This window comes from Anolis carolinensis, chromosome 5, assembly GCF_035594765.1.
Source record: "Anolis carolinensis isolate JA03-04 chromosome 5, rAnoCar3.1.pri, whole genome shotgun sequence".
NCBI lineage: Eukaryota > Metazoa > Chordata > Lepidosauria > Squamata > Dactyloidae > Anolis > Anolis carolinensis.
The window spans coordinates 102,662,341-102,689,151 of record NC_085845.1 but is presented as its reverse complement, the minus strand read 5'-3'; the positions used below and the strand labels follow the sequence as shown (position 1 = coordinate 102,689,151).

Sequence of the window (26,811 nt, the reverse complement as noted above, 5' to 3'; positions counted from 1 at the left end):
TTAAAGTTTGCCCCACAATTATGGGGAGGCATCCACACAACGATACACAATGCCCTTATCTCTCCATCCAACTCAAGATAGAAATCAACACTGGTCATTTCAAATCCGGGCAAGAAGTCAGCCCTGTGTAGAGATTTGAGGATTGGATTACGACTTTGGAGAACAGGATTCAAATCCCCGCTCAGCCATGAAACCCATTGGGCAACCTTTGGCAAGTCACATTCTCTCAGTCCCAGAGAAAGACAAACATAAGTGTCTTCTGAATAAACACTGTCAAAAAAATCCCATGATAGGTTTGCCTTAGGGTCACCATAGATCAGAAATGACTTGAAGACACACCACAACAATGAAGTTAAGCCAAGTTTGCTCTGTGACAAACTGTATCCCAGAATTTCTCTATGGCTCACATGTAAAGTTGAAAGGAGCAGTAGGGAATTTCTAAAAGCAGAGTCTGAAGTCAGGGAAGGCCACATATTGAAAAATAAGTTTGAATTCAGTTCAACTCATCTCCAAGTAAATATGTAATGAATTGTGCTGAAGGGCAAATACACCTTTCTGATAGTCACTTTGGCTCATACACTCACAATAGGTCTAGAAATTTTAGCAAAAAAATTGACCCCAAACCTTGGGTTAACTTATCCATGGGTCAATAGAATTACTGCATCTTAGCTCTTGTCAAAAGAGGAGCCACCTTTCTCTGAAAAAGATTGGTAAAAGGTGAGAGCTTAGTCTGCCCCAGAACATAAATGAAGCATCAATTCCTTGTATTCTTGCCACTGCAATGTTTTTCTAACTATTCTGAATGTCTAGGTGAGAAAATGACAGTAGTCAAGAGTGGCAAGCTCCTTGAGATAGTACTGCTGGTGGTTCCTTGCTTCACAGACTGCCCCTCGACTTATACACAAGTCATATCAAAATCCATACTTTTAGCTTCAAAATCTGTCTTCAAATGATATACGGGGACCTATGCATTTCTGGGGTACCAATCTTTGTGGCTGCCTCCACATCACTCTTTTTCTAAAATATGGGTTTAGTTACAATTAATCAAAGCAAAATACAACAAATTTGGCAATATCAATAGCATAAAAGATTTTTTTAAAGAAATGAATAAAGTCACAAATTGAATGGTAAAGGTTAACAAATCCTGCAAACAACACTTGAAATTTAGAAGGGCAATTAATCAACCATTCCTAGGAATTCACCTCTTGGCAACCTTCTTTAAAAATTCTAATACTCTAAAAATATTTTTCATTCCAAAAATCTAGTGACCTCTCGCTATCTTTTCTCTGTAAACTGAAACAAAATCTCCACTGTAAGGCACATTTTGCAAAACCTTTTTGATATTAAGAATTGTAACAGTAGGTCCTATTTAGTTATAACCTCCCCTACATCATTTCAAATTCTATTTTTTATTTCAATGTAAATATTCATTAAAAATGAAACAGATCTATATATATGTATATATATATGAACCAATATAAAACTACCTAACATCTATACAATATTTGTATTTGGTTATACTCTCCCCCTCCTCCCACCCCTCCCATTTTGGGTTGGAGACATTCATATATAAATTCCATTCTTCCTTCCTATTACACTGTTTTTCTATTCTTCCTTCTGGCCTGATAGTTATTATTTATAAATTCTCTACACAGATTCTAACAGATTAAATTATGAAGTCTTCTATAAAACCTCCCCCCCCCTTTTTTTTACAAAGTTAGGAAATTGCTCCCAGTCCTTGCTAAAAAATTTTTTGCATTTTTTCTTTGTTCATCATTGCTAATTTGTCAATTTCTGCTATTTTAAAAACTTTAACCACCCATTCTTCTATTGTTGAGAGGTCCACCGTGTTCCAAACCTGTGCATATAATATACTTGCTGCCATAATCATGTAGTGCAATACTTTATAAATTAATGATTTTGTTTGTTTATTGACATTCCTAATAGAAGTAATTCAGGTGCCAATTATATATTTGATTGAAAAATCCAAAAAAATCCAACTTACCAAATTATCAAGCATTCGCATAAGAGCTTCAAATTCCTGTTCTCCAGTCAGCCATTTTAGATACGTTGTTGTCCCCTCCCCTGTTGGAGACTCATTACAATGAGACTTTGCTTTGTATTTTCCAGGGTCCAACAGTACTAGGTTATCTGGGCCTCCTGCACTGGCCAGAGTGCGAACCTTAAAACAATAAAAATAGACCAAGTTCTAGTCAGAATCAAATATAATGCAGTGCTTAATTAGCAATTCAATACCTCATTATAATTTCCTTTACCAAAGTGTTCTTTTTAGTTAAAATCACTTGACCATCCAATTAGGGGTATAACATTAGCATTCCTTTACTGTGCTGAAAAAGAAAATCTGCCATAGATTTTCAGGCAAGATCTTATTACTACTTTGACTCCTACTACAAGCACAACACAGTACATGATGATATTTTAATGCATGTCATAATATCAACCATGGAAATCTAGCATACTTACTTGAATTTCACAAGCAGCAACCAAATTATGAATATAATAGAAAGCCTCTTCAACACTCTCTCCAACTGCTACCAAACCATGATTTCTGAGAATAAGAACCTTAAAGAAGAGAAAAAGAAAACAAGGTTTATTTATTTATTTATTTTATATATCGCTCTTCTCCCCCAGGGGGACCCAAGTTATAGCAAGTTAGATTAATTTCAGTCCACGTTTCCCCTTAAACTACTCGCACCTTAGTTTAGCTACTAACCTTGCTTTTAGGGCCAAGATTTTTTTGAATCAACACTTTTTCTTCATTGTCCACAAGAATTCCATGGTAATCGTGATATGCTACTTCTCCAAGCGACAATGCTTCGGGTGAAATTGGCAGGAGACCGCACTTCATTGCAGACACCTGATAATATCACAACACGTTATAAAATTGAGTAAAATAAGGAACGGAAAACCTGTACCTACAGGGAATGTCTGTTCTTCTCAAGAGGAGGATGATAGTCGATGTGAGCAAAATCTCCCTTTGAGGCAGGAAATCTCATTTCGATGGAAACAATGCATCTTTTCTCCATCCAAAAATAGTGAAATACATGCCAAAAAATCAAACTCTAAAAGTGTACAAAGCCATGGAAGCAAAAATTAACATTGAACAAGACAGGATAAATTTGCAGACAACCTTTTTGGAAAAGAAAGATACCAGAAAAATAATATATCTACAGACAGAGAAGTCAGACGTAAGGCTATTTTATTTTTATTTTTACCTCCAGCCCCATGGCTTAAAACAGGCTGGGAGAGATCTAGCATAACTCCATCTAAAGGATGGTTTTTCTTTTTCCAAATCTGGACAATAGTCTATGGAACACTGATTATATGACTAGTTTGCTGATTCTAGACTCTGTTGGCAAGATTTTCTTGTTCTTGTTCTTTTGATACAATAGTTGTATCTAGTACAACTTGCCCCTCAGGCAGTTTTCGAAGAACGGTTAAGTATGAGCCTGGCAGCAGAGACTGAGTCTACTGATGTAATCATAGACTGCATAGTAATGGCTTGGATTTCAAAAGTCCACTGGTCGTAGTACACAGCAAAGATAATTCATCATGAGGAAACAATACAGCTCTCCTCCCTGTCATGGTACCAGACTGGGACAAATGAAGAAGTTTTTCATAATTCTATTTTCCCTGAACTTGTCTTTGCCTTTTTACAAGAAGCCAGCCTCGTACAAGGCAACAGTCCTGCTGGAGTCTTGGCTGCACTGGAGAATATAGGAAGTCATTTAGGATCAAAGAGAAGAAATGCGATCTGAACATTGTCTTCCTGACCCTTTCCCCATATTAGGTACCCTCCTTCGCCTTTAGAAGACAATCACTGGAATATGACAGACATGCACAAGCTATGTTATTACTATAAACAGAATAGTGTTAAACTAGTGCTATGTGGAGGTAAAACTACTACTTTAAATATTGAATGAATAAGTCCTCAGCCTTAAGATTCTGTGGGTAGAGACCTCTCATTTTTTAAACAATATCCCTTTCTTTCACCCACGACCCTCAGCACTCTATAGGGGCACTGTTCCAGCTGCATGGTAAGTGGCTAGTCCCTTATTCACTCACAAAGTAGGAGTTTCCACTGCGAAATGCAATAGCGCATTTCCCCCTATGAACCCGCACGATCTCTTCGCTCGTCGGGGGAGGCCCTCCTCTCGCTTCCACCACCCTCACAGTCGCGGTTGGTGGGGACGAGGGAGAGGGCCTTCTCCGTCGTGGCCCCCCGGCTTTGGAACTCGCTCCCCAGGGAGATCAAGCAGGCCCCTACCCTCCTCTCCTTTCGGAGGAACCTGAAAACCTGGCTCTTCCAGAAGGCCTTTCATGACTGATCACTGTAGGATTGACCTGTTTGCCTACTCAGTATTAGACCCTCAGGTATGCCTTCCCCAGTATTATAATTGCACTGTAATTGACTATGACAGCTGGGTAATCTCCCCTCCCCGTTGACATTGACATATTTTGCACCTTGACCCAGATCGTTGGGATTTTAAGATTTTATTTGGTATGTGACTTTTATGATTGTTTTTATCATTGTTTGATGTTTTATTGTTGATTGATTTGTTTTTACTGTTTGTTTTTGTTTTTATATTGTTGTTCCAGGCTTGGCCCCATGTAAGCCGCCCCGAGTCCCTTCGGGGAGATGGGGCGGGGTATAAAAATAAAGTTATTATTATTATTATTATAGTGGTATTTGACTGTGGAATATTTTAAAGACAAGCCTTATCCATCAGTTTCTATGTTGTTCTAGCTATTTATCTCTGACACGTAGAATACTGTTTGACCGAAATCTCAATATGCTCTGTTAATTTGAACTAAGTTTCAGTCACCATCCATAAATTTGCTTACAACTCCTCCCTAATTTTAAGCTAATTTTCAAGGGAAATGCAAACAATTTTTAGTACAATTTATTTATGAATTAAACTTAATTAAGATTTCCTCTCTGTTTTAAAAATATGATGCTTATTCCCCAACAACAAGTTCTACTGGTGAGTACTATTTGAGACATTTTTTTTTCTGAAGCCGAAAAATAACTGAAATCTTTGTTATTTTTCTGCTGATATAGCTACCAGATATGGGCCCGGTATTTGTATCATCCATCTGATTCTGTTTCGTACCGTCCATTTGGATGGCACAGAATGGGTGGGCACCCTCGGAATGAAAATAAATTTGATCTGAAAGGCAGGCAGGAGTGGGTATTGGCTCCAAGCCTGCTTTTCGGATCAATTGCTGCGTGCATAGGCCCAAAGCATCCGGGCCTGCAAAGCCCTGCACCTGACTGCTGAGTAAGAAGCACTCCTTACTCGGCACTCAGATGCATGCCCTTGCAGACCTGGGCGCTTTGGGCCTACACTTTGGGTTGCAGAGCAAGGACTCAATGGGTCTTCAGCCCCAGCCAGAGAGCCCTTCAACTCCCCAGATGGTGAGGCAATACCCATTCAAAAGCGCGCACTGGGAAGGTGAGTCTGAGTAGGACCCCCCCCCCCAATAATGGGCCAAAAGAAAACGGATCCTTTGGCACCAAAAACCCAAAAACAAATGTATGCCCTCCCGATTTCGGGAGGCTCAGTAGAAACGGGTTGGGGGCCCCATCGAAAGCCGAGAAACGAAAGATGAAGGTTTACCCCAAATGCACAAGATTAATAGCTACATGCCTTTCCATGAAATGGCCTGCTACTTCACACCTAGAGTACAAAGGAATTTCTCACCGCTGCTCCTGCTGGTGTGTGGATGTGAACAATGCACTTGATATCAGGTCGAGCAGCATAAATGGCAGAATGCAAGGTGAAGCCAGCTTGATTAACTCCCAAATTGGTGCTTCCACGATCAATCACCTCACCTTGAACATTTATTTTCACCTGGGACAATAAAATAGTGTTAATTCTAAAACTGATTTTTTTCCAACCAAATTGCATTTGGCATGATTGAGAAAAGTGTAATCAATTTAAGGCATCTTAATGAATACAGAAAATGCACATTATATCTATAACATCAAGAAAGGACAGGAATAAAAACAGTATGTGTCATTATTCTATCCTCTCACTTCTGCCCTACTTGCAAGTCTATGTACTGACAACAAAATTCCTGCTCAGAAGAAAGGAATCATTTTTCTTTTCCTTCAGGAAGCCCATGCAGACCTAAAATTCAGGTCCTATTGGAAGGTAACAAATTATTCAAGATATGCTGTCTTCTGAGATGGCTGCTTAATCAAATGGGTGCTCTTTGAAACTCATCATAAATTTTATAATACACAAATATAACAGGAGGAAAACTAATTATAGATGCTTGCACAGGGAAGATTTGAGGCAGCAGCTTGCAGCATTTAATAGAAAAAACGATTCCAATGCTTAATTTAAAACAAAGATAAATATTAAACCTCTGAAGAGAACAAAAGAAGAGACGGAATTATGGTACCAGGCTTCAGCACCAAAGGTCTGAGGTCAAGTAGGAAGAAAGGTAAAGATGAAGACATAAAACTAGAACTAGGTGCTGACTGGGCAGCTTTAGAAACAAAAGTCACAAATATAACAAAGCAAAGCAAATTGTCAACTGGTACTCAGAAAATGAAGCTATGGAATTAGGGCTGAACCAAATAATATCTGGTATCTTAACATGAAGAAATTAAACCAAAAAGTATAGTAAATAAGACAGGGGCAGAAGTCTAAACTTAAGTTTTACCAGGAGGAAAATTAGTATGTACTGTATCAGTAAATGTAATTTCATCGTATCAAAAGAACTGTTCAGCCTTAAATATTACTGATGATAATGTGAAATGTGTATGTAGATTCTAGAGGTCACCTGCCCTCAAAATGATTATTCGTGCGATTTTACAGTAATATAGAAAGAACTTCTTGACAGTAAAAGCTGTTTGGTAATTAAATAAATTACGAAGAGAAATTATGGGGTTCCTTTCTAGTTGTTTCTTAATATAGCAGAGTCTCACTTATCCAACATAAACAGGCCGGCAGAACGTTGGATAAGCAAATATGTTGGATAATAAGGAGGGATTAAGGAAAAGCCTATTAAACATCAAATTAGGTTATGGTTTTACAAATTAAGCACCAAAACATCATGTTATACAACAAATTTGACAGAAAAAGTAGTTCAATGTGCAGTAATGCTATGTAGTAATTACTGTATTTACAAATTTAGCATCAAAATATCATAATGTATTGAAAACGTTGACTACAAAAATGTGTTGGATAATCCAGAGTGTTGGATAAGCGAGTGTTGGATAAGTGAGACTCTACTGTACCTAGACCATAGGCAATTTGCATACAAACAAATAAATACAATATAAAAGTGCAACAATATAAAAGTATTACATAAAACAATTGGCGTACAGACCTTGCCTATTAAAGTTCCATGTAATTGAAATACAGATGGATCAAAGATGTTGACTCTTTTATATGCTGATATTTTAATTTTACTTACTTGTATAAGTCTAAGAAAAGCTGAATATCAATTATACCAAAAAGCCACAAATACCCCACTTAGTTTCTCAAATCTTAAGTTACTGAAAGTAGCACTATCTATTAACCAAAGCTAGCTCTCAACAACCTTTTCATAATTACAATCTGGTTTTTAAATATATTGTATATACTCATATATAAGAGGAGCCCCCGATGGCACAGCGGGTTAAACTGCTGAGCTGCTGAACTTCCTGGCCAAAAGGTTGGCGGTTCAAATCTGGGGAGCAAAGTGAACTCTCGGTATTAGCCCTAGGTTCCGCCAACCTAGTAGTTCGAAAACATGCAAATGTGAGTAGATCAATAGGTACCACTTCTAGGGGAAGGTAATGGCACTCCATGCAGTCATGCTGGCCACATGACCTAGGTGGTTTCTACGGACAACGGCAGCACTTCAGCTTAAAAATGGAGATGAGCACCAACCCCCAGAGTTGGATACAACTAGGCTTAATGTCAGGGGAAAATCTTTACCTTCACTACTCACATACAAGTCAACCTCATGTATAAGTTAAAGGCAGGTTTTGGGGCCAGAATTGTGGATTTTCATATGATTCATGGATACGTTAAGGGTCATTTCACAGAGAGGTGAAAGTACCAGTGTCACCTCAAGAGGCTAGCTGTTCCTAGCCACAGCCACCATTTTCACATACAAACATTCATAAAAGTCAGAAATAGTACCATGGTGGAGTAGAGAGGGCCAGTGCTTCTTATAGCCTTCTCCAGGGATGGCCTAAGTTCCTGCCTTTCCCCACTCTACTCAGAGAAGGGGATGATATCGTTTTTTGAGTAGAGTTAACATTGACCCACTGATAAGTCAACCCAGATTTTTGAGATTGATTTTTTGATTAAAATTTTTAGATGTATACATGCGTATACAAGGTAGTAAGACTTAATAGTTAAAAGTGGACAAACTCCCAAACTGATTACAGCATTCTGGGAAAACCTACTATTGCTTAAAACACATATTCTACCTAACTGAAAATGAATCGTTCTATTGTCCACTACCACATTAACAAAACAATTTGGCTCTCACCTTTTCGATACAATTAAGTCATTAAATGCAAAAATGTCATTTCACTTACCAGACTAGAGGCAGTAACCTCACTATAGAGAAGCCCAAAAGGCACAATTAGAAAGTGTTCCTGCTCCAAATTTACTCTGACCTATAAATATGAGAATAAAAACTAAATATAAACATTACATAGTTATTTTAAAATATTCTTCTTTTACAGGCATGAAAGGAAGAATCTTGGCTTGAAATCTGTAACTCCTTGATATGCATATAAACCTCTTGAAAGTTCAGAAAAAGTAACCTCAGTATGAATTTTCAATTCAGAAAAAAAGAACAGTAAAAAGAGCAATAATATCAAAAGCAGGTTTTTTGTTATATAGGATGCTAAAACTTCACAACTAACTAGCTACTAAGCACACTACAAAATTAAATCACAAACACACAAACAAAACACACACATACACAGACATACACACACAAACTACACTAACAGACAAACAGCCATGGAGAAAATTCTACAAACCTCACATTCTATCTGGTGGTTTTCATCCCTTATTATTCTACTCCTTTTAGATAATACTGTGCAACTACACTTCTATTTTTGGCAACACACTTCTAATTCATAAATTCTACAATGACATTTGACCTCAATGTTGTGAAAACGTATAATTTTAATCTTTCTTGGAGCTGATCAAAGAGTTATCCTGAAGCAGCGTAATCAGTTTATCCATCTCAACTAGTTCACAGAATTTCATCAGCCATTTTTCTTGAATTGGGATAACTGGATCCTTCCATCTCAGAGCATAAACTATTCTCACTGTTAGTTATCTTATACTGTAGTGATATTCCAAATTTTCTTTCAAGATAGATGACCACCTAGCATCCCAAACAAAAAGATATCTGGTTACATTGTGAATTTAACTTAAACATTTTCTTCCAGCATCAAGTATGTCTGATTCCAGTATTTCTGGGTCTTTCCACAAGACCACCACACATTATTATTATTATTATTATTATTATTATTATTATTATTATTATTATTACAGCTTTTTCTTCCTCCATTTCACATTTCAACAATAAACAGTGGTTTAACTGTTTCAGATCCAAGTATTTTTATCCATCTTAAATTGCTCAGTGATTTGTCTATGAGCAAACCATTTTATTGAATAACCTTCTATCATCAACACGTCTTTTGTCTTTAACTTATACTGATCATTAAACAGTGATAACAAGTCTTTAGAAGTCAATTGTTTTTCTTCTAGAGAGATTTCTCTTCTACACACAACTTCAATCAGAGAACATCATAGTGGGGTCTTAGAATAAAATCTATTCTTATATTTTTTCCAATCACAGTAAAGCTCTCCTTTATATAGAGATTGTTAATACTTTAACCCGCTTTTATTTTGTCATACCAAAGAAAGGCATGCAGATTTCTGGAGGGCACAAAGTATTGCACGGGAAAGAGAAATTACATAAAAACCTTTATCTTTCCACATGTGAGACCCAGTATCTATGAATCCTGTCAAATATATAGATAGGGACATTAAGAAACTAAAGTATTCAACAGGTTTGGAAGAATTAATTTTTAAAAAATTAAAAAATGCAAACAATTTCATAATTAAGATTTATTTAAGATAGAGTGTTACTTTTGTCTTCTAGTTTAAATGGTACAAACACACAAAATTTTAAAAGGGATATAAAAGAGCCTGACTGCTTCAAGAAAGAAAAAGTATTTGAGTTCTATGGGAACCTTGTAGAGCACACAGGCCAAACAGTCCCAGCAAAAGAAATCTAGAATTGAAACATTCCCAAAATGACAGTTCAGCCTCTGCTTGAAGGGGTTCAGTGATGGAAAGCCAATTCTTCCTCAAGTGACACACATACACTTATATTAAAACACATAGAATCATTCCTTCCTTTTCTTTCCTTAAAAGTGAAATTGTGAGATATTTTATCAGATACATTTTCAAGTATGGCAGGGCACCAGCAGCCAGAAAAAAAATGCTTCAGAAATCTGAGTACCCCCAAAATTAACCCTGTTCTGGATAAAACTCAAATAAGGTAAGATAAAACCTGGACTATAGACATAATTATGTAAATACTCACAGTTATATGATTGTAAATAAGCTGTGACCAGCCAAAGAGATCGGCTAGCCTGTGGAAAGCTGCCAGTTTACATCTCAGTAATTTCTCTCCCTTTTCATAAGCAATAGAATCAGACCCCCTGAGATCATTCACAGGTGTCACCATACCAAGACCTGAAGAGAGAAAAGGTGCACACCTAATATTGCAGTTAGACAATCACAGCTCTCAGTAGTGTCCCCTGAATATCTATCTCTCAATAAAAGACATACATCAAATCAAATTACATTATAAAACCAAAACGTATTACGCAAAATATCATGCTCTGTTAATATTTTATCTCTTCTGAACATCTTTATCTGTTTTCTAATACTGTGTTACTTTGGAACATAACAAACCAACAAAAATATAAATGCTGTAAATAAATAAATAAATAAAAATTGCAGATGACACCAAAGTGGGAGGGATAAATAATCTAATTCTGGGCACCACAATTCAAGGGAGATAATGACAAGCTGGAAAATGTCCAGTGGAGGACAACTAAAAATGATCAAAAGTCTGGGAACCATGCCCTATGAGAGAGGTGGGGATGTTTAGCCTGCAGAAGGTTGAGAGATTAGATAGCCATGTTTAATTGAAATGATGTCATAAGTGAATTAAAATATATTAATTTAAACACTACATTAAAATACCCTAATTTTGATGGGCGAGCAGAGTGAAGAGTAGTACAGTAGAGTCTCACTTATCAAGCTAAACGGGCCGGCAGAAGCTTGGCTAAGCGAATATATTGGATAATAAGGAGGGATTAAGGAAAAGCCTATTAAACATCAAATTAGGTTATGATTTTACAAATTAAGCACCAAAACATCATGTTATACAACAAATTTGACAGAAAAAGTAGTTTAATACGCAGTAATGTTATGTTGTAATTACTGTATTTACAAATTTAGCACCAAAATATCACGATATATTGAAAACATTGACTACAAAAATGGCTTGGATAATTCAGAGCTTGGATAAGCAAGGCTTGGATAAGTGAGACTCTACTGTATATGGCATTTGTTCTATATTTCAAAAACTAGAACTAATATGGGAAACCTGGTGGAATCAGCAGGTCAAATATACCCAGAAACAGGTCTACCATACCATTAAATGTATGTTGGCCAGTGAAATCAATAAGACCTCAGAGAAAACTTATCAATATAATAATAATCCAAATTTATCTTCCAGATGCAGAAGAAGAAATGGGAAGATGCTATGCTGAAGTCAAGGAGAAAATTATCCATCCAATAAAACAGGACCTCTTGTTAATCATAAGCAAGTACAACACACAAATCAAAGCCAAATCAAAGTTTTTAGAAAGATTTGGCATTAGATCAACAAATAAAGAGATGAAATGACCAAATTTTGCAAGACCACATTTTGTTCGCTCCAAGCACGTTCTTCAAACAACTAAAGAAGTGACAGTATACATGGACATAACTGGATGGCCAATATTGAAATCCAATAGACTACATAATCAGAAGCAGAAAATGGAGAAGTGATATTCTCTTTGCACAAACAAGACTTGGAAACTGCTAATATTAAAATTGGAGTAAAGCTAGAGCAGAACAATAAACCAACCGAAGTACCAAAATACAACCTGAAGAATATCGCTGTAGAATTTAATTAGGTCTGTGGACTAAAAAAGACAAACGTAGTCAGCCCTCTATAGCCACAGGTTTGACATTTGCAGATTTGATTATTTGAGGGTTTCTCACTCCTCAAAACCTGCCAGTGCATTGCAATGATTTCAGCAAATATCCACCCCAACAGAAGATTACAACCCAGCAGGTTTTGATGGGGAAACGTTGGCAACTCAAATTCCCTACTCTGCTCCCTAAAGATGTGGGGAGCAGTGCAGTAGTAATTTCAGTAGCCATCCACCGCCCCCCGCCCCCTCCACTGAAGTCTAAGAACCAGCGAACCAGCAGGATTTGGTGGGGAGTGATTGTCAAACTTAATTGCTGCTATTCTGCTCCCTGAAGACAAGGAGAGTGCATAGCAGTGAGTTTAGTTGCTACCCATCTGCCACCGAAGTCTACAAATCTGCGGACCACCCTGTACCAAAGTCTATGAAGCAAACTTCAGTGGGAGGTGGTTGATGACTGAAATTGTCAGTGCACAGCTCCCTGTAGCTTCAGGGAAAGCACAGCAACACCCCCTCTCTGCCATGCACCTGCTGCCTATATAAAAATGACATTTGTGGGAGGGGGTGCTCTGTCCCTAACCCTTGCAAATGTGGAGGGCTGACTGGAAGTGGGTCCTAAAGCAAAGCAAGCTTGAACTCTCCCTAGAAGTCATATTATGAGCAGGCATGACTCACTAGAAAAGACAAAACTGCTTCATAAGATATAAGACAATAAGAAAAAAAGGATAACCACATTACAGATAGATTAACTCTAAAGAAGCCATGGTCCTGAGTCTACAAGGAGACGAGCAGGGCCACTGATGAAAGGTATCTTGGAGGTGTCTCATTCATAAGGTCCTCATAAATGAAACTCAACCTGAGAGCAGTTAACAGCAACAAATGCTCTCTATATGTCTCTGTATTTGAAGATGGAAAGAATCTGAGTGTAAAATACAAGAGCATGATTGCTGACTAGAGCACCATGTTTCAAATATGAGTACATATTTTAAATGTCTTAGACATTTAAGCCATTTTAACATTGTCTTATTTAATCTTGTTTCAAATATTTTATTATTTTAAATCTTGAATTGTTTTCATTTTACTTGTATGATACCTTGAGATCCCATAATAATGAAGTAAAAGTTCATCAGGGTGAAAATAGTTTCTTGACCAAAGTAATGCAAACAACATGTATTTGGAGCAATGAGCCATATAAGTCTACATTAAAACATACCTAGGAAATGTAAAGAAACAATTTTTCATAAATTCTTTCACAAGTTGATACAATATTTTGTTTTATGAAATAACTGCATTTTTAATACACCAGTTGCAATCCGGACCTTCTTCACAAGAGTTACTGAACTTACTCATGTTTAAGGCTGCCATTCCACCTTGAGGAGCTGCTGGGTAGACATTTGGAACATTTGCTGTCATGAAATCTGCAATCTGTTGTAAAGCCAATAAGCCTGTTGGATTTTTTCCTTTCTTAAATTGTTCCTGGATCATAGATTCCAGTTCTTCACAGAATGCCTAGCAACAGAATATTATGTTATAGAAAAAATATTGCAGAACTTTTAATTTTGATGTAAACCTTCCTCTTAGCTTACTTAATGTTTTTTTCCTATCCTATTCTATTAGGAAAAAATAAGGTTCCTACAGTTATTTAGATGTGCTGCATACGTGCAGATCTTGAAGATGATTTCATTTCAAGGGTGTACCATATACAGCATATAAAGCCTAGTTAACTACAGTTTATTGGTTACACTTTCATCAACATGCAAATGTATTCATCAACAGATTTTCAACATTCTATAAGAGTGGATAGAACAACATGATTTAGGGCATATGAAGCGATTTTATAGCACAAAAACATTTGGATGCCTCTTTGTATCTATTTGTACCTTCATGTTGCATAAAAACACAATTCTGTCACATGCTACTGTATAACCTGGAACTTCACAAATATTTTAGGAAAATATTATTGGCTAAAACAGACGCTATAACAGCAACCTTCTTCAGTGTTTTCCCCTTTGATCATGCGGGGGGGGGGAGTGTTAGAATTTTTTTTATCTGCACAGAATCCCTATCCAAAAGCAGTCTAAACTTATAATAAATCAGGATGTGTAATATTTGCCAAATATAGGCTTACATGTATTCCTGTGGGTTCTGTCTTGTACATCAACATTAAATTCATGCAAATTTGATTAATAAAGTAACATAAATTATTGCCAATTTTTTCACTTGTTTCTTGCAGCACATCTTTTGTTTTCCAGCTCTTTCAGATATGAACTCTGCTTTGCTATCATAATAATGAGAAGATATAACTTGGTCTTACTGGGCTTTGAAGAATCATGGAAACTCTCTTCTTCTGTTCCATCATATTGAAATCCTGGCGAAGATCTGGTGCCATGTTTCTCTCTCGCAAATATTCTGGATCATTTTCATCAACTCTATCAAAATACTTCTCTTTGTGAGGGGCTGATGTAAGTGGTGATGTTACCACTTCTGCTCTAGATTCACCATTCATAGCTGTATTTCTGTAGTTCTATGGAAATAAGGAACAAAAATCAATCAAAAATCTATTCCTTTACCATTTTACAGTTTAACTGCCTACTAATACCACCTGCTTTTGAAAATCTATCAGATGGAAAATGTTTACAAATTGGATACTAAAAGAATATTCTCTAATGAATGGTGTTTTCAAAGAGATTATTTTTTTAAAAGCCAGAAATACAAAGCAAAAAAAACTTGCTATTAATTTTTTGCAAAAAGTAAACAAATCTGTATTTCAAAACACTGAAAACATAAATGTATTCCCAGATCTATATTCCCTTACCCCTCCCTTCATTCACATAGCATTATAAAAACACAGCTGTCAATTCTTTTACTTCTACTTATTCTAATTTCAAAAATTACATATACTTTTTATAATAAGCTTTCGAAATTCACCATTGCTTTTACACATGAAGCTCATAAATGACTTCCATGTGTTATCAAACAGATCTTCTTTTTCTCTATTGCTAATCTTAATTTCTAGTTTAACTTTTCTGATAGGGTAATCAGCCATATCCTGTTTAGCCAATTCTTTATTGATACATTCTCTTAGTTTTTGCTAGGTTCTGGCTATTTTAAGTCTAGCGGTGTATAATATTAGCCATGTAATATTTTTATTTACCAAATTCTAATTCTTACTTTCAAATACAGAAATTATTAGTAGAACACCCTGAAATGTAACATTTCCCCCACTATTTGGCTTATCCATGATAGAACTTCATCCCAGAATCTTCATACGACTGAGCATGTTAGCCACATGTTGATCTAATCCTCTCTCTCCACACTTTCTCCAACATCGTTCACAGAATCCATTATTGAGCCTTTGCAGTTTGAATCGATAATAGTACCATCTATGCATTATTTTCAAAGCAGTTGTGCTGAGATTGATTTATATGCTTATGTTTTCCAAATTGTGTTCCATTGCTTCTCTTCTATTTCAAAACCCAAATTCGATTTTTATACTAACTTTAATCCATTTAATGTTCCAAATTTTACTTTCTGAATTATCTTATATACTTTTGAAACTTGCCCTTGGTTTGATTTAATTTATCATTGCAAAATGATTCAAATGGTGTTATCATTCGAGGGAGGGTCTTTTCTGATTAGTGATTACATTTATATGAAATATCAGTACCAATTCCCAACAAGATGCATTAACTGGCTTTAATTTATTTCTCAATTGTTTCATTTGAATAGGTTTTCCTGATGAAAATAAGCCATGCACTGTATAAATGATTTCTCCTCCCACCCCCTACATTTACTATATCTTCATGTTTAAAAAAATTGTGTTGTTCTAACAATGGACAGAGGAGTAATGGAGGTAGAGCAAGTACTTTCTAATATTTGAACTCTATATTAACCAAGCCCTCAGAATAAAAGGATTGCCTAACTTTTATTTTATTTTATTTACTTTATCTACAAACAGACTTGCCATGGAATCTATCTATTTAACTGACTGTGTAATTCACATCCCAAAACATCAGATTTGTACACCCCTTCCTGTCTCATCATTTTTTTCTCCTTTTGGTCATCTAACTAAATAAGATACCATGCATTAATTTCCTAAAAGTAAACTGCAAATGAAGGACCCTTAACTCTGAAAAGGGTTCTGAGGTGGGAGGCAAAGGAGGACTTCAACCCTTTTCTCTCACTTAGTTCTAATTCAAAACAATTCCAACCTTAGAAATAAAAGTCTACAGTTCTATAAAAAGTATTTAGGGTTCTTCTCTTATAGTGCAAAAAGGAGAAATTCTCATTCTTTTATGTATCTAATGGATTTATACTGCTTTTTCTCTCCAATTCGGGATTCAGGAGATTAGCATCACAGTGGAAGCAAAATGTATGTGAATCCTAAACTGGCCAATAGTCAATTCGATGTACTGCTTAAAAAGAAGTAAATGCATTATTCTCATACTCAAAGCTTGAAACCAATGGATTATTTATGCATAACAATTTACATAATTATACTGTAACACAGAAAAGACATGAATTAACAAAGCATGCTAACAATTCAGTAAAAGAATCTCAGTTCAATTACACCACAATTTTTGTCATCTGGCTCAAACTCTAATTACCTTTGTTACCTGTCATTCTTTCCAAAATATGTAAGCCATGTCTCCGTATGCTTTTCATGATCTAGTTTCTAGACTATATCCTAAGCTGTAATTTAGGGACTGCAATTAGAATGCGAGGGCTAGGACCTGGGAGACCTTATCAAACACACCTAAAGTGCACTGGGTGGCTTTGGTCTAGCGATTCCATCAGCCTAGTCTTCCACAGTGGTCTGCATTGATAGCAGAATTTGAGAACTACCTGTATTTACTCAAGGATAATGTGCCAGTAATTGTAATGCATACTTCAATTTTGAAGGTGTGCATTAAAAAAAGATCTGTTGTCAAATGTAATACACGGCTTCCCCTTGCCTGTTGGCCATTCTGCTGCCTGCCTCACAATGGCTGATGGGCAAGGGAAAGACACGTTACTCCATCAAGCTGATGCTGGCAAACATGGCCTGATGGTCAAGCAGTGGGTTCCTAACTAAGAGAAGTTGTGAAGGCTTGTGAATATGGCCAGTTGAGAAGCTGTGTCCCACTGTCAGGTTGAGACCAATGAGTTTGTCAGCTTCGTCCTGACAGTGGGACGCTGGTGGGCTTATAGGTGCGATTCCAGCGTGCTATCGAATCTGGTGTGCACCTCATTTCTGGCAATATAATTTAGCCAGAAAAAGGTGACCATTAGATCTGAGTAAATATAGTATGAATTCAATCTTGAGGTTTTCTTTGGGGAGTGGAGATGTAGGCAATAAATAAAAAACAATGCCTGCACCTTAAACAAAATCTATTTTATCTTTCTGGGTCATGACTCTCTTCCTCACCCTCACATCTTTCCTAGGAGTGAAGAACATATAATAAGCCAAAATGTAAATAAGTATTTTACCCATATATACAAATTGGTTTCACCTTATCTGGAAATTCAAAATATTCCAAAAACTCAAATAATTTTGATACCACTTTTATCTCTGGGAAACTGAAGTTAATCACATGTCCAGTGACTGGTTTTTCCTCAAGGATCCCTGACTAGGAAAAAGAAAAGAGTGGGGAGGATTCCACTTCCACAAGGGCCCTATAAAAAGTAGATGTCCCAGTTGCTTCTGTGACCACCTTCCACCTGACCAATGGCTGTGCATGGCAGAGGAGGAGCACTCTGAAAATGACCTTGAGGGCAAGTGCAGAGTGAAGGCATACATTACTGCCTGGATCCAGCCTTGAAAGAATGAAAAAAGCTTGTATGTGTTGAGAGAGAGGAGTATTTACCCTCCCTTCCTGTCTACTTGGCTAAAAGGGTAGAAAGTGTGCTAACATTCGAAAAATCAACTAGTTTTTACAGAAGTTTTGTGTAAATGCCATCCTCTGTAGCGTCTTCCTCATCTTTTTCCTCTGGACAGGGCTTCCTGAGAGGAAAAAACTCAGCAGGTCCTGGATATGTGACTAACCCCCTTCATCCCTCATTTACTAGGAACAAACAAGTATGTGTAATGTGATCCGCCATAAGTCCCCTTCGGGGTGAGAAGGGCGGAATATAAATACTGTAAATAAATAAATAAATAAGTACGGGTATTTCAAAATCTGAAAAGTGTTTGAACCCAAGCATCACAGATATGGGAGACTCTGCCTTCTGGAATTCCCTCTATGTGTAGGTAAGGTTAAGGTTTTCCCCTGACATTAAGTCCAGATGTGTCTGACTCTGGGGGTTGGTGCTCATCTCCATTTCTAAGCCAAAGAGCCAGGGTTGTCCATAGACACCTCCAAGGTCATGTGGCCTGCATGACTGCATGGAGCACCATTACTTTCCCTCCAGAGCGGTACCTACTGATCTACTCACTTTTGCATGTTTTCAAATTGCTAGGTTGACAGAAGCTAGAGCTAACAGCGGGTGCTCACTCTGCTCCCAGAATTTGAACCTGCAATCTTTCGGTCCACAAGTTCAGCAACTCACCGCTTTAACATGCTGCGCCATCGGGGGCTCCCGATTCCCTCTATGGTATGCCACAATGTAATGTAATTTAGGTAACTCACCAGGTTACCCAAAACATTTTCATAATTCAGAACAATCCAGGACCTTAACTCAAGTGATGGTTCAGGATGCTGACTTGCTATGATGAAGGCATAGCAAGTCAGCTTGACTTGATACGGTTAAATGTTATCCACTCATCTCTGTTTGTACTAAGTATCTGAGAAATGGCTTGTTAAGTTAGATTGAGGGTGTTGTACAAATATATATTTGCAGACTATTTTATCCTCTGTAAACATGTAATATCCTGGTGAGCATCTTCAAGAGTAACCTGTGCTCCTCATGTAGTAAATCTTTTATGGGAGGGAGCACAAGGGGAGTATATGGATACTGGGGACAAAAACATGCGTAAATGGACTAATGCTTTACAGAAATGTATTAAACAACACTCTTACTACAGTGGAGTACAGTATCTTTATATTGGAGGCTTCCCTCAACTTCAAAAGAAAAAGATTAGAAAAAAGAAGAAGAGAACCGAGAGATTTAGAACAACCTTATGGCTACAATGCTCCTATCCAATACCAGGGAGAACATTTATTATACAAATCTGATAGTTTGTCCATGGTTGCAATTAAGGGCATGGACTGAAGAGATGCCACCCATGTTACACCCCCCCCCCCTCCCAGAAAAAGAGCTGCCACTTGCTGGCATTCAAGAAACTAGGTGAATATGAAAAGCCCTAAAACACATTAAACCAAATGTTTTAAATCTGAGAAATCCATTCAACATACTGAAGCTAGGATGCATTCTAAAAGCACTTATAAAATGGATTAACAGCTTCATGGCAGACGTAAAAGAAGCCGATTAGATGTATAATCCTTGGCTTCCAAAGCTGGATAGAATTTGTGGGTCGGATTCCTGTGCACAGAGATAGTCAAAAACCTCTATGAAGTGGTTTCCCAAGAGTATAATACATCTTGGAGATTAATACAACATTCCCTTACACTTACGGTATATTCTAGAGCAGGGGTCCCCAAACTTTTTAAGTGGAGGGCCGATTCACAGTCCCTCAGACTGTGGGGGCCGGACTAGGATGAAATAGTCCAAAATTAAGATTGTTGTTGTTGTGTGCCTTCAAGTCGTTTCAGACTTAGGTCAACCCTAAGTCTAAAGTTTAGGACAGAGGCCTGATCAATCACCATGGAAGCCCTTGGGCCTTAGTTTGGGAACCCCTGATCTAGATGATCATAAGACCATAGGTAAGGAAAGGGGCCCCCAAAGGCCATCTAGATAATCTCATAAAACCATAGGTAAGGAAAAGGACCCTCAAAGGCCATCTAGATGGTCTCATAGGACCATAGGTAAGGAAAGTGACTTCTAAAAGCCATCTAGACTGTCTCATAAGGCCGTAGCTAAGCAAAGAGACCTTCAAAGACTATCTAGACGATCTCATAAGACCATAGGTAAGCAAAAAGACCTCCAAAGACCAGGTAGACTTAGGTCAACCCTAAGTCTAAGGTTTAGGGCAGGGGCCAGGTCAATGACCTTGGAGGGCCGCATCCGGCCCCCGGGCCTTAGTTTGGGGACCCCTGTGCTAGAGGTTTGATTTGCTTCCAAATTAGTGAGTCTGTTAGATTTTATTTTATTTGATTTTTTTTGGAGAAGAAACCATCTTTGAAACTTTCTGCAAAACACTCTGCCCTGGATAACTGCCAGGAGATATGACATATTTAAAAACTTCGCAAAGCAAGGAAAAAGGCTTGAAGCTTAAAAAAAACTTACCTAATGTTGAAATGTGACTTAATCTTTTAAATAAAGGATTTTCAAAAAAATTATCCTGCTGCCAAGTGATCCACAAATGCAAGTTTGCAGATTAGCTTGCAGTAAGGGAGACTTTCAGGGAAAGAAAACATCTCTAAGTTCAGACATCTGAACAATAAGAAAAAAATATTATTGCAAATATCCTAGAATCTACACAACACGAGCAGTCCAAAGAACACCCTTCATAAATTAAATAATGTCAGAAAATTTCCACACCACACAGATCAGTAAATGCAGCTATAGGGTTCTTTAAAGCCAAGTTACCATTAACACTAAATAGTATAATGCATCAAACAACTGAGAGCTGGAGTGTAGATATTAATTTCAGTAATAACAATAGAATAACTGTAAAAGCAAAAACCTATGAAAAGAAAATAGAAAAAAGGAACCACAATTAACAATGCATCTAAGTTTCAATTGTAAACTACTGTTTCTCATCAATTAGACATTTATCTAACTTATTCAACCAGTAACAATTATTACCAGTCATGATTAAATATATACAGCAACCTCTTTCTAAGCACAATATGAAATATTCTATCTTATTAACATTGTGTATCTAGCCATAAACAATCGGGTCTACTGTATCTCCATTATACCTCCCAAATAAACCATGAATTAGAAATGAAATCATGTAGAAAACTTTCTGAAGAGGACTTCCGGGTGAGCCATGATGGCGGCAGGACGGGTCCTCTGTGAGTTCCAGCGGACCACCGCTTGGTAAGCGATCGGGTTTGAGCTTTTAGCTCCCCTCTTCTCGTGGATCGAGGCGAGAAGGGACGCAAGGCCCCCAGCACCCGTTGATCCGAACCTCTTGGGGATCGGAGGTGTACGGGTCCGGGAGAAGCGCGGGGATCGCGGATCGCAAAAGCGGCAGCGGGCAGAAAGCCCGCATCTACTGCCGACCGGGCTCATTTTTAAAATAAAAAGAAGACAGAAAGAAGTGAGCAGATGCAGTGAGGGAGGCTACAACACAAATAGCTGAAGAAATGACACAGGAACACACTGATACTTGAAATGAATTCAAGTCTCCAGGACAAAATGAACTACATCCATGGGTACAATATGAACTTGCAACTGTAATCTCAAAGCCTCTGTGTATATCAGGGGTTCTCAAACCTTTAAAGCAGAGGGCCGGTTCACAGTCCCTCAAAGTGTTAGGGCGGGAGGGGGGCTATAGTTTGAAAAAAGAATGAACAAATTCCTACGCACACTGCACATATATCATTTGTAGTGCAAAAATTGAAAGAATACAATATTTAAAATTAAGAACAATTTTAACCAACATAAACTTAGCAGTATTTCAATGGGCCTGCTTTTGGCTGATGAGATAGCCAATTAGCGTTGTTGTTGTCGGGTGTCTTCAAGTCGTTTCAGACAGGGCAACCCAAAGCCTAAAGTTTAAAGTGGGGGGAGGGCAGGAAAATGACCATGGGGGATCACATCTGGTCTGCGGACCTTAGTTTGGGAACCCCTGGTGCATGTAATTTTGAGAGTAGTTGAAAAACAGGTGAGACCCCTGCAAACTGCAGAAAGGTCACCCTCCATCTTCTCGAAGGAGGGAGTAAGGAAACCACCTAGGACTGATCATTAAACAACTGCCTCATGAACACTTGGAAATGAATGTTGTAATTACTAAGAGGTAGTTTGCCAAGATTTGTCTTGTATTATTTGTTTTCATCTATGTTTTTGATAGAGTCACTATATGGTAGATCAGGGAAATGATGTAGATGTTGTATATCTTGATTTCAATAAGACCCATGTAATAAGCCTTGCATGCAAGCTGAGGAAATTTAAGCTAGATAACTTTTCTAACAGGTGGATTTGTAGCTGGCTTATAAAGCAGATCCAAAGGCTTCCCCATAATTCTTTATCATCCTGTCAAAAGTGACAAGTGGGATACTCCTGATCAGATTTAATAGGCATGCTCATTGAATTTGTATGTGACCTCAAACTAGGGGATGGACAATATCTCAACAGACTGAAGCCAAACCCTGTAAAGAACAATTGAGAGAGTGTTTAGCCTGAGAAGGGAAGAGTGAGCTGCCACCAATTATCCTGGTTGTACCAAGCAGCAGTAAGTGGGGAAAGAGATAGGAGTGTAGCAGAAGAAAGCAAGAAAGTATGGGGAAAAGCAACAAAAATATTAGGTAGCATGAGATTCTGGACAACTTATATTTGTGTGTATGCATGTGTATCTGTCATCTGCTAAATTGTGGAAACCCCATGAATTTCTTATGGTTTTATTAGACAAGATGGATTCAGAGATGGTTTGCTATTTCCTTCCTCTGAAATAGAGCCTACAATACCTAGTATTGACTGGCTAGAAGCCTTAACCAAGGCTTCCAAAATTAGATGCAGTGCCTTTAAAGTATTTATGCCACTCCTGTTTCTAGGAATATAGGTAAAGGTAAAGGTTTTCCCCTGACATTAAGTCCAGTCTTGTCCGACTCTAGGGATTGGTGCGCATCTCCATTTCTAAGCCAAAGAGCCAGCATTGTCCTTAGACGCCTCCAAGGTCATTTGGCCAGCATGACTGCATGGAGCGCCGTTACCTTCCCGCTGGAGTATTGATCTACTCACATTTGCATGTTTTCAAACTGCTAGATTGGCAGAAGCTGGAGCTAACAGCGGGCGCTCACTCCGCTCCCCAGATTCGAACCTGAGGCCTTTTGGTCTGCAAGTTCAGCAGCTCAGCGCTTTAACACACTGCGCCACTGGGGAATATATACATGTTTAAAAACAAACAATAAAATTAGAATCTACCCAGTCCCAAGGAATGCTGATTACTCTGCCCCTTGCTAATACTGTGTTTTTATTGTATTTCAATGCGTATTTCAAATGATTTCTTTGTATTTGTTTTAAACCGCATTGAATTATTGTCTGAGTCCCCTTTGGGGTGAGAAGGGCAGGGTAAAAGTATAGTAAATAAAATAAATAAATATTGTACAGCTGTCCTCCACAAAATGCATCTAAATCACTGGCCTCTCTCTTAGCCAGTCCTGACAGCCTCCCTTCCGAACACAACTCAGAGCACCACTTTGCCACAGACCACAAATGGTCTATCGGTGTTATTAAAAATGGACTTTGGCTCCAAAAGAGATAGTTAACATCAAAAAGATTTCAGTTCTAATTTCCTGATATTTTTGTTTTGCAACAAATTCCATTCTTTCTTCTGTGTCAGAAATGCTTAATCTGTGGTTCACAGACCCTCAGGAAGACTTCAATGTCCTCAAGGGATCCCACAAAGGAAAAAAAAAGAATGAATCCTTAGAACAAGTGTGTAAATTTCATTTTTACCAAGGGGCACACTAGCCTTATGGTTGCTTTCAAAGGGCTGTTTGTAATTGTAAGACTCTCTAATTATTAGTAGTAATTTATTTTAATCCCGCTTTTCTCTCTTGGGTGGGATTCAAAGCGGTGTACAAAATTAAAACAGAAAAAATCAATATGAAATACTACAAAAATATCATAAACTAATTAAAAAATAACACACCATATGTACCATATTTAAAACCAATTTATCAATTAAGATGTAAATCATTAGGATTCCCTAAACCTCAGGCTACTGAGATTTGTCCATAAAACATTTATGTTAAGCTCCTAGAGAACTCCCATTTTCTTTAAATCATGAAACACTGCCAGATCTATCTAAACGTAACTATGTTGTCCTGGCACTAAAAACCTCACAGGTCACATGAAATGATGTGATGGGCCGAATTTGGCTTATGGGCTTTGCTTTTAACATGTGTGTCTTACAGTCTAGGGAAGTGCATAGTGAACAGTGAGAACCTGCGCGCGCTCTTGGCTCTGCTCTGTGACATCACAGCCCTCAAATGCTGGGATGCAAACCAACCAATGTAGATGCTGAGAGCCTGCCTTTGATTTAACTCAGATCTCCAACAACAATCTCAGGAATGGAATTCAATCAATGGCAGGTTGGTAGGTGTCCCAAATGTGGGAAGATCAAGGATGGCAGGCAACCCAGGCCTCTGATAAAAGGAGAAGGGGGGAGGGAGATGGACACATGACACAGTAAAATCCCATCCTATTTTGGAAGTGTCACAATCCACTTAGCATTTACTGCAACAGGCTATAGCAGCAATAAATGTCTATGAACATTTATTGCTCTGCAGTAGCAGAGCAAAACCAAACTCACAGAAATTTCAATAGACAGGGCTCTGAAACTTTTGAAGGAACAATCCGATGGGTTGCTGTGAGTTTTCCGGGCTGTATGGCCATGTTCCAGAAGCATTATCTCCTGAGGTTTCGCCCACATCTATGGCAGGCATCCTCAGCAGATGTGAAATCTATTGAAAACGTATGCAAGTGGGGTTTATATATCTGTGAATGTCCAGGATGGGAGAAAGAACTCTTGTCTCCTTGAGGCAAGTGTGAATGGTACACTTGGCCACCTTGATTAGCATCAAATGGCCTTGCAGCTTCAAAGTATGGCTTCTTCCTGCCTGAGGGAATCCTTTGTTGGGAGGTGTTAGCTAGTCCTGTTTCATGTCTGGAATTCCTCTCTTTTCTGAGTGGTGTTCTTTATTTAGTATCCTGATTTTATGAAGCTGATGAAGAAACACAACCTACAAACTATCTACAGACCCACTAAGAAAATCCAACAAATACTACGTTCAGAAAAGGACAAGAGGGATCCTCTCACCTCTGCAGGAATCTACCAAATACCATGCAGCTGTGGACAAGTCTACATAGGGACCACCAAACACAGCACCCAAACACAAATCAAGAAAAATTAAAGGCACTGCAGACTAATCCAACCACAGAAGTCCGCCATAGCAGAGCACTTGATAAACCAACCTGGACGCAGCATATTATTTGAGAACACAGAAATGCTGGACCACTCTAACAGCCACCATGTCAGACTACAGCTTTGAAACTGTGGGAAGGAACATGTTTCTGGGCTCACTCTCAAGGAGAATTCCCAGAACCATTGAAGAGAACTATGAAAGTATTGGCGCCTTTTGTACTAATGTATATACTTTTGTGAAAAATTATTCTCTGCTTTTGCTCATCTGAAAAAATACGTTGAAAAACATAGTCAGATGACCATTTTTTATCGTGTCAGAAGAGACTTGAGAACATTTTGCAAGTCACTTCTGGTGTGAGAGAATTGGCCGTCTACAGAGGGTTGCCCGGGGACGCCCGGATGTGTTATCATCCTGCTGGGAGGCTTCTCTAATGTCCCCCCAGCTAAAGCTGACAGACAGGAGCTCAGCCTACCTCGCAATTCAAACCAGCAACCTTCAGGTCAGCAGTGCAACTGGCACAAGGTGGCTCCTAGGCAACAAATACAAGCTGGACAGAACAACATGAATACGTGAAATGAAACACCAGCTGTCTCATTCATTAATTAAAACAGCAAACAATATTATACTCGTTATGTTCATTTATACCCCACTTTTCCTCTTCATAAAGGAGACAATTAGCATCATCATGGTTTAATGTATTGTCGAAGGCTTTCATGGTCGGAATCACTGAGTTGCTGTGAGTCTTTCGGGCTGTATGGCCATGTTCCAGAAGCTGTCTCTCCTCACAACCTCTGATAATGCCTGTCACAGATGTGGGTGAAACGTCTGGAGAAAACGCTTCTGGAACATGGCCATACAGCCTGAAAGACTCACAGCAACCCAATTATCATGGTTTTAAAATCCTATGGATCAAGTGAAATAAAAACAGTTCAATAGGAGCGTGTGCAAATGTGAAGGCCGTTGATGAGTAACTTGAAATAAATATGGGATGCCCTGCAGGGTGTTAATCTTGAGCAGAGTCCCGAGTAACAAAAGAGATGGTCTGCGCCATTGCAAGGCGTCAAAGGGGCAGCCCAAACGCTCAGTCTGCGAATATCCTGAGGCAGAAGGGAAAACGGGGGGGGGGGGGAGGTTGGGGGGATAATCCCTCGCTCCCTCCCTCATTCCGCCGAAGGAAAAGCAACACGTAAAACGGCAACCGCCCTTCTCCCCTCCCTCACCCGAAAAGCTCCAAACGCTACTCACCCCAGCAGGCAGAAAGGCCCTCAGGGAGAGACTGTGCGGCGGGCCTCCGAAGGGTCCCTTTCTGTCAGGCGCGTCTTCTGCTGCGCGAGCCCCGTCTACGCCGCCGCGCCAGGGTGCGGCTTCCAGGGCTCCGCAAGCCAATAAGCGGGACGCTCATTG

At 38.4% G+C, this 26,811-nt stretch overlaps 1 protein-coding gene across 14 annotated transcripts in view; it reads right to left on the bottom strand.

The window, feature by feature from the left end:
* The window catches only part of add1 (adducin 1), a 50,606-nt gene extending 23,795 nt beyond the window's left edge, over positions 1-26,811 (bottom strand). For 12 of the 14 annotated variants that reach the window (XM_062982039.1, XM_062982042.1, XM_003221389.4 and 9 more), the window contains exons 1-9: positions 26,653-26,811; positions 14,586-14,795; positions 13,618-13,780; positions 10,606-10,757; positions 8,570-8,650; positions 5,727-5,876; positions 2,735-2,878; positions 2,485-2,583; positions 2,006-2,182 (exon numbers count right to left, since the gene is read on the bottom strand). In XM_062982039.1, coding sequence (XP_062838109.1) covers positions 2,006-2,182; positions 2,485-2,583; positions 2,735-2,878; positions 5,727-5,876; positions 8,570-8,650; positions 10,606-10,757; positions 13,618-13,780; positions 14,586-14,777 — 1,158 coding nt within the window. In that variant the 5' untranslated portion in view covers positions 14,778-14,795; positions 26,653-26,811. Of the gene's footprint in view, positions 1-2,005; positions 2,183-2,484; positions 2,584-2,734; positions 2,879-5,726; positions 5,877-8,569; positions 8,651-10,605; positions 10,758-13,617; positions 13,781-14,585; positions 14,796-20,596; positions 20,744-25,879; positions 25,955-26,652 lie in introns of all 14 variants that reach the window. The other 2 variants (XM_062982041.1, XM_062982040.1) reach the window with 2 other exon arrangements.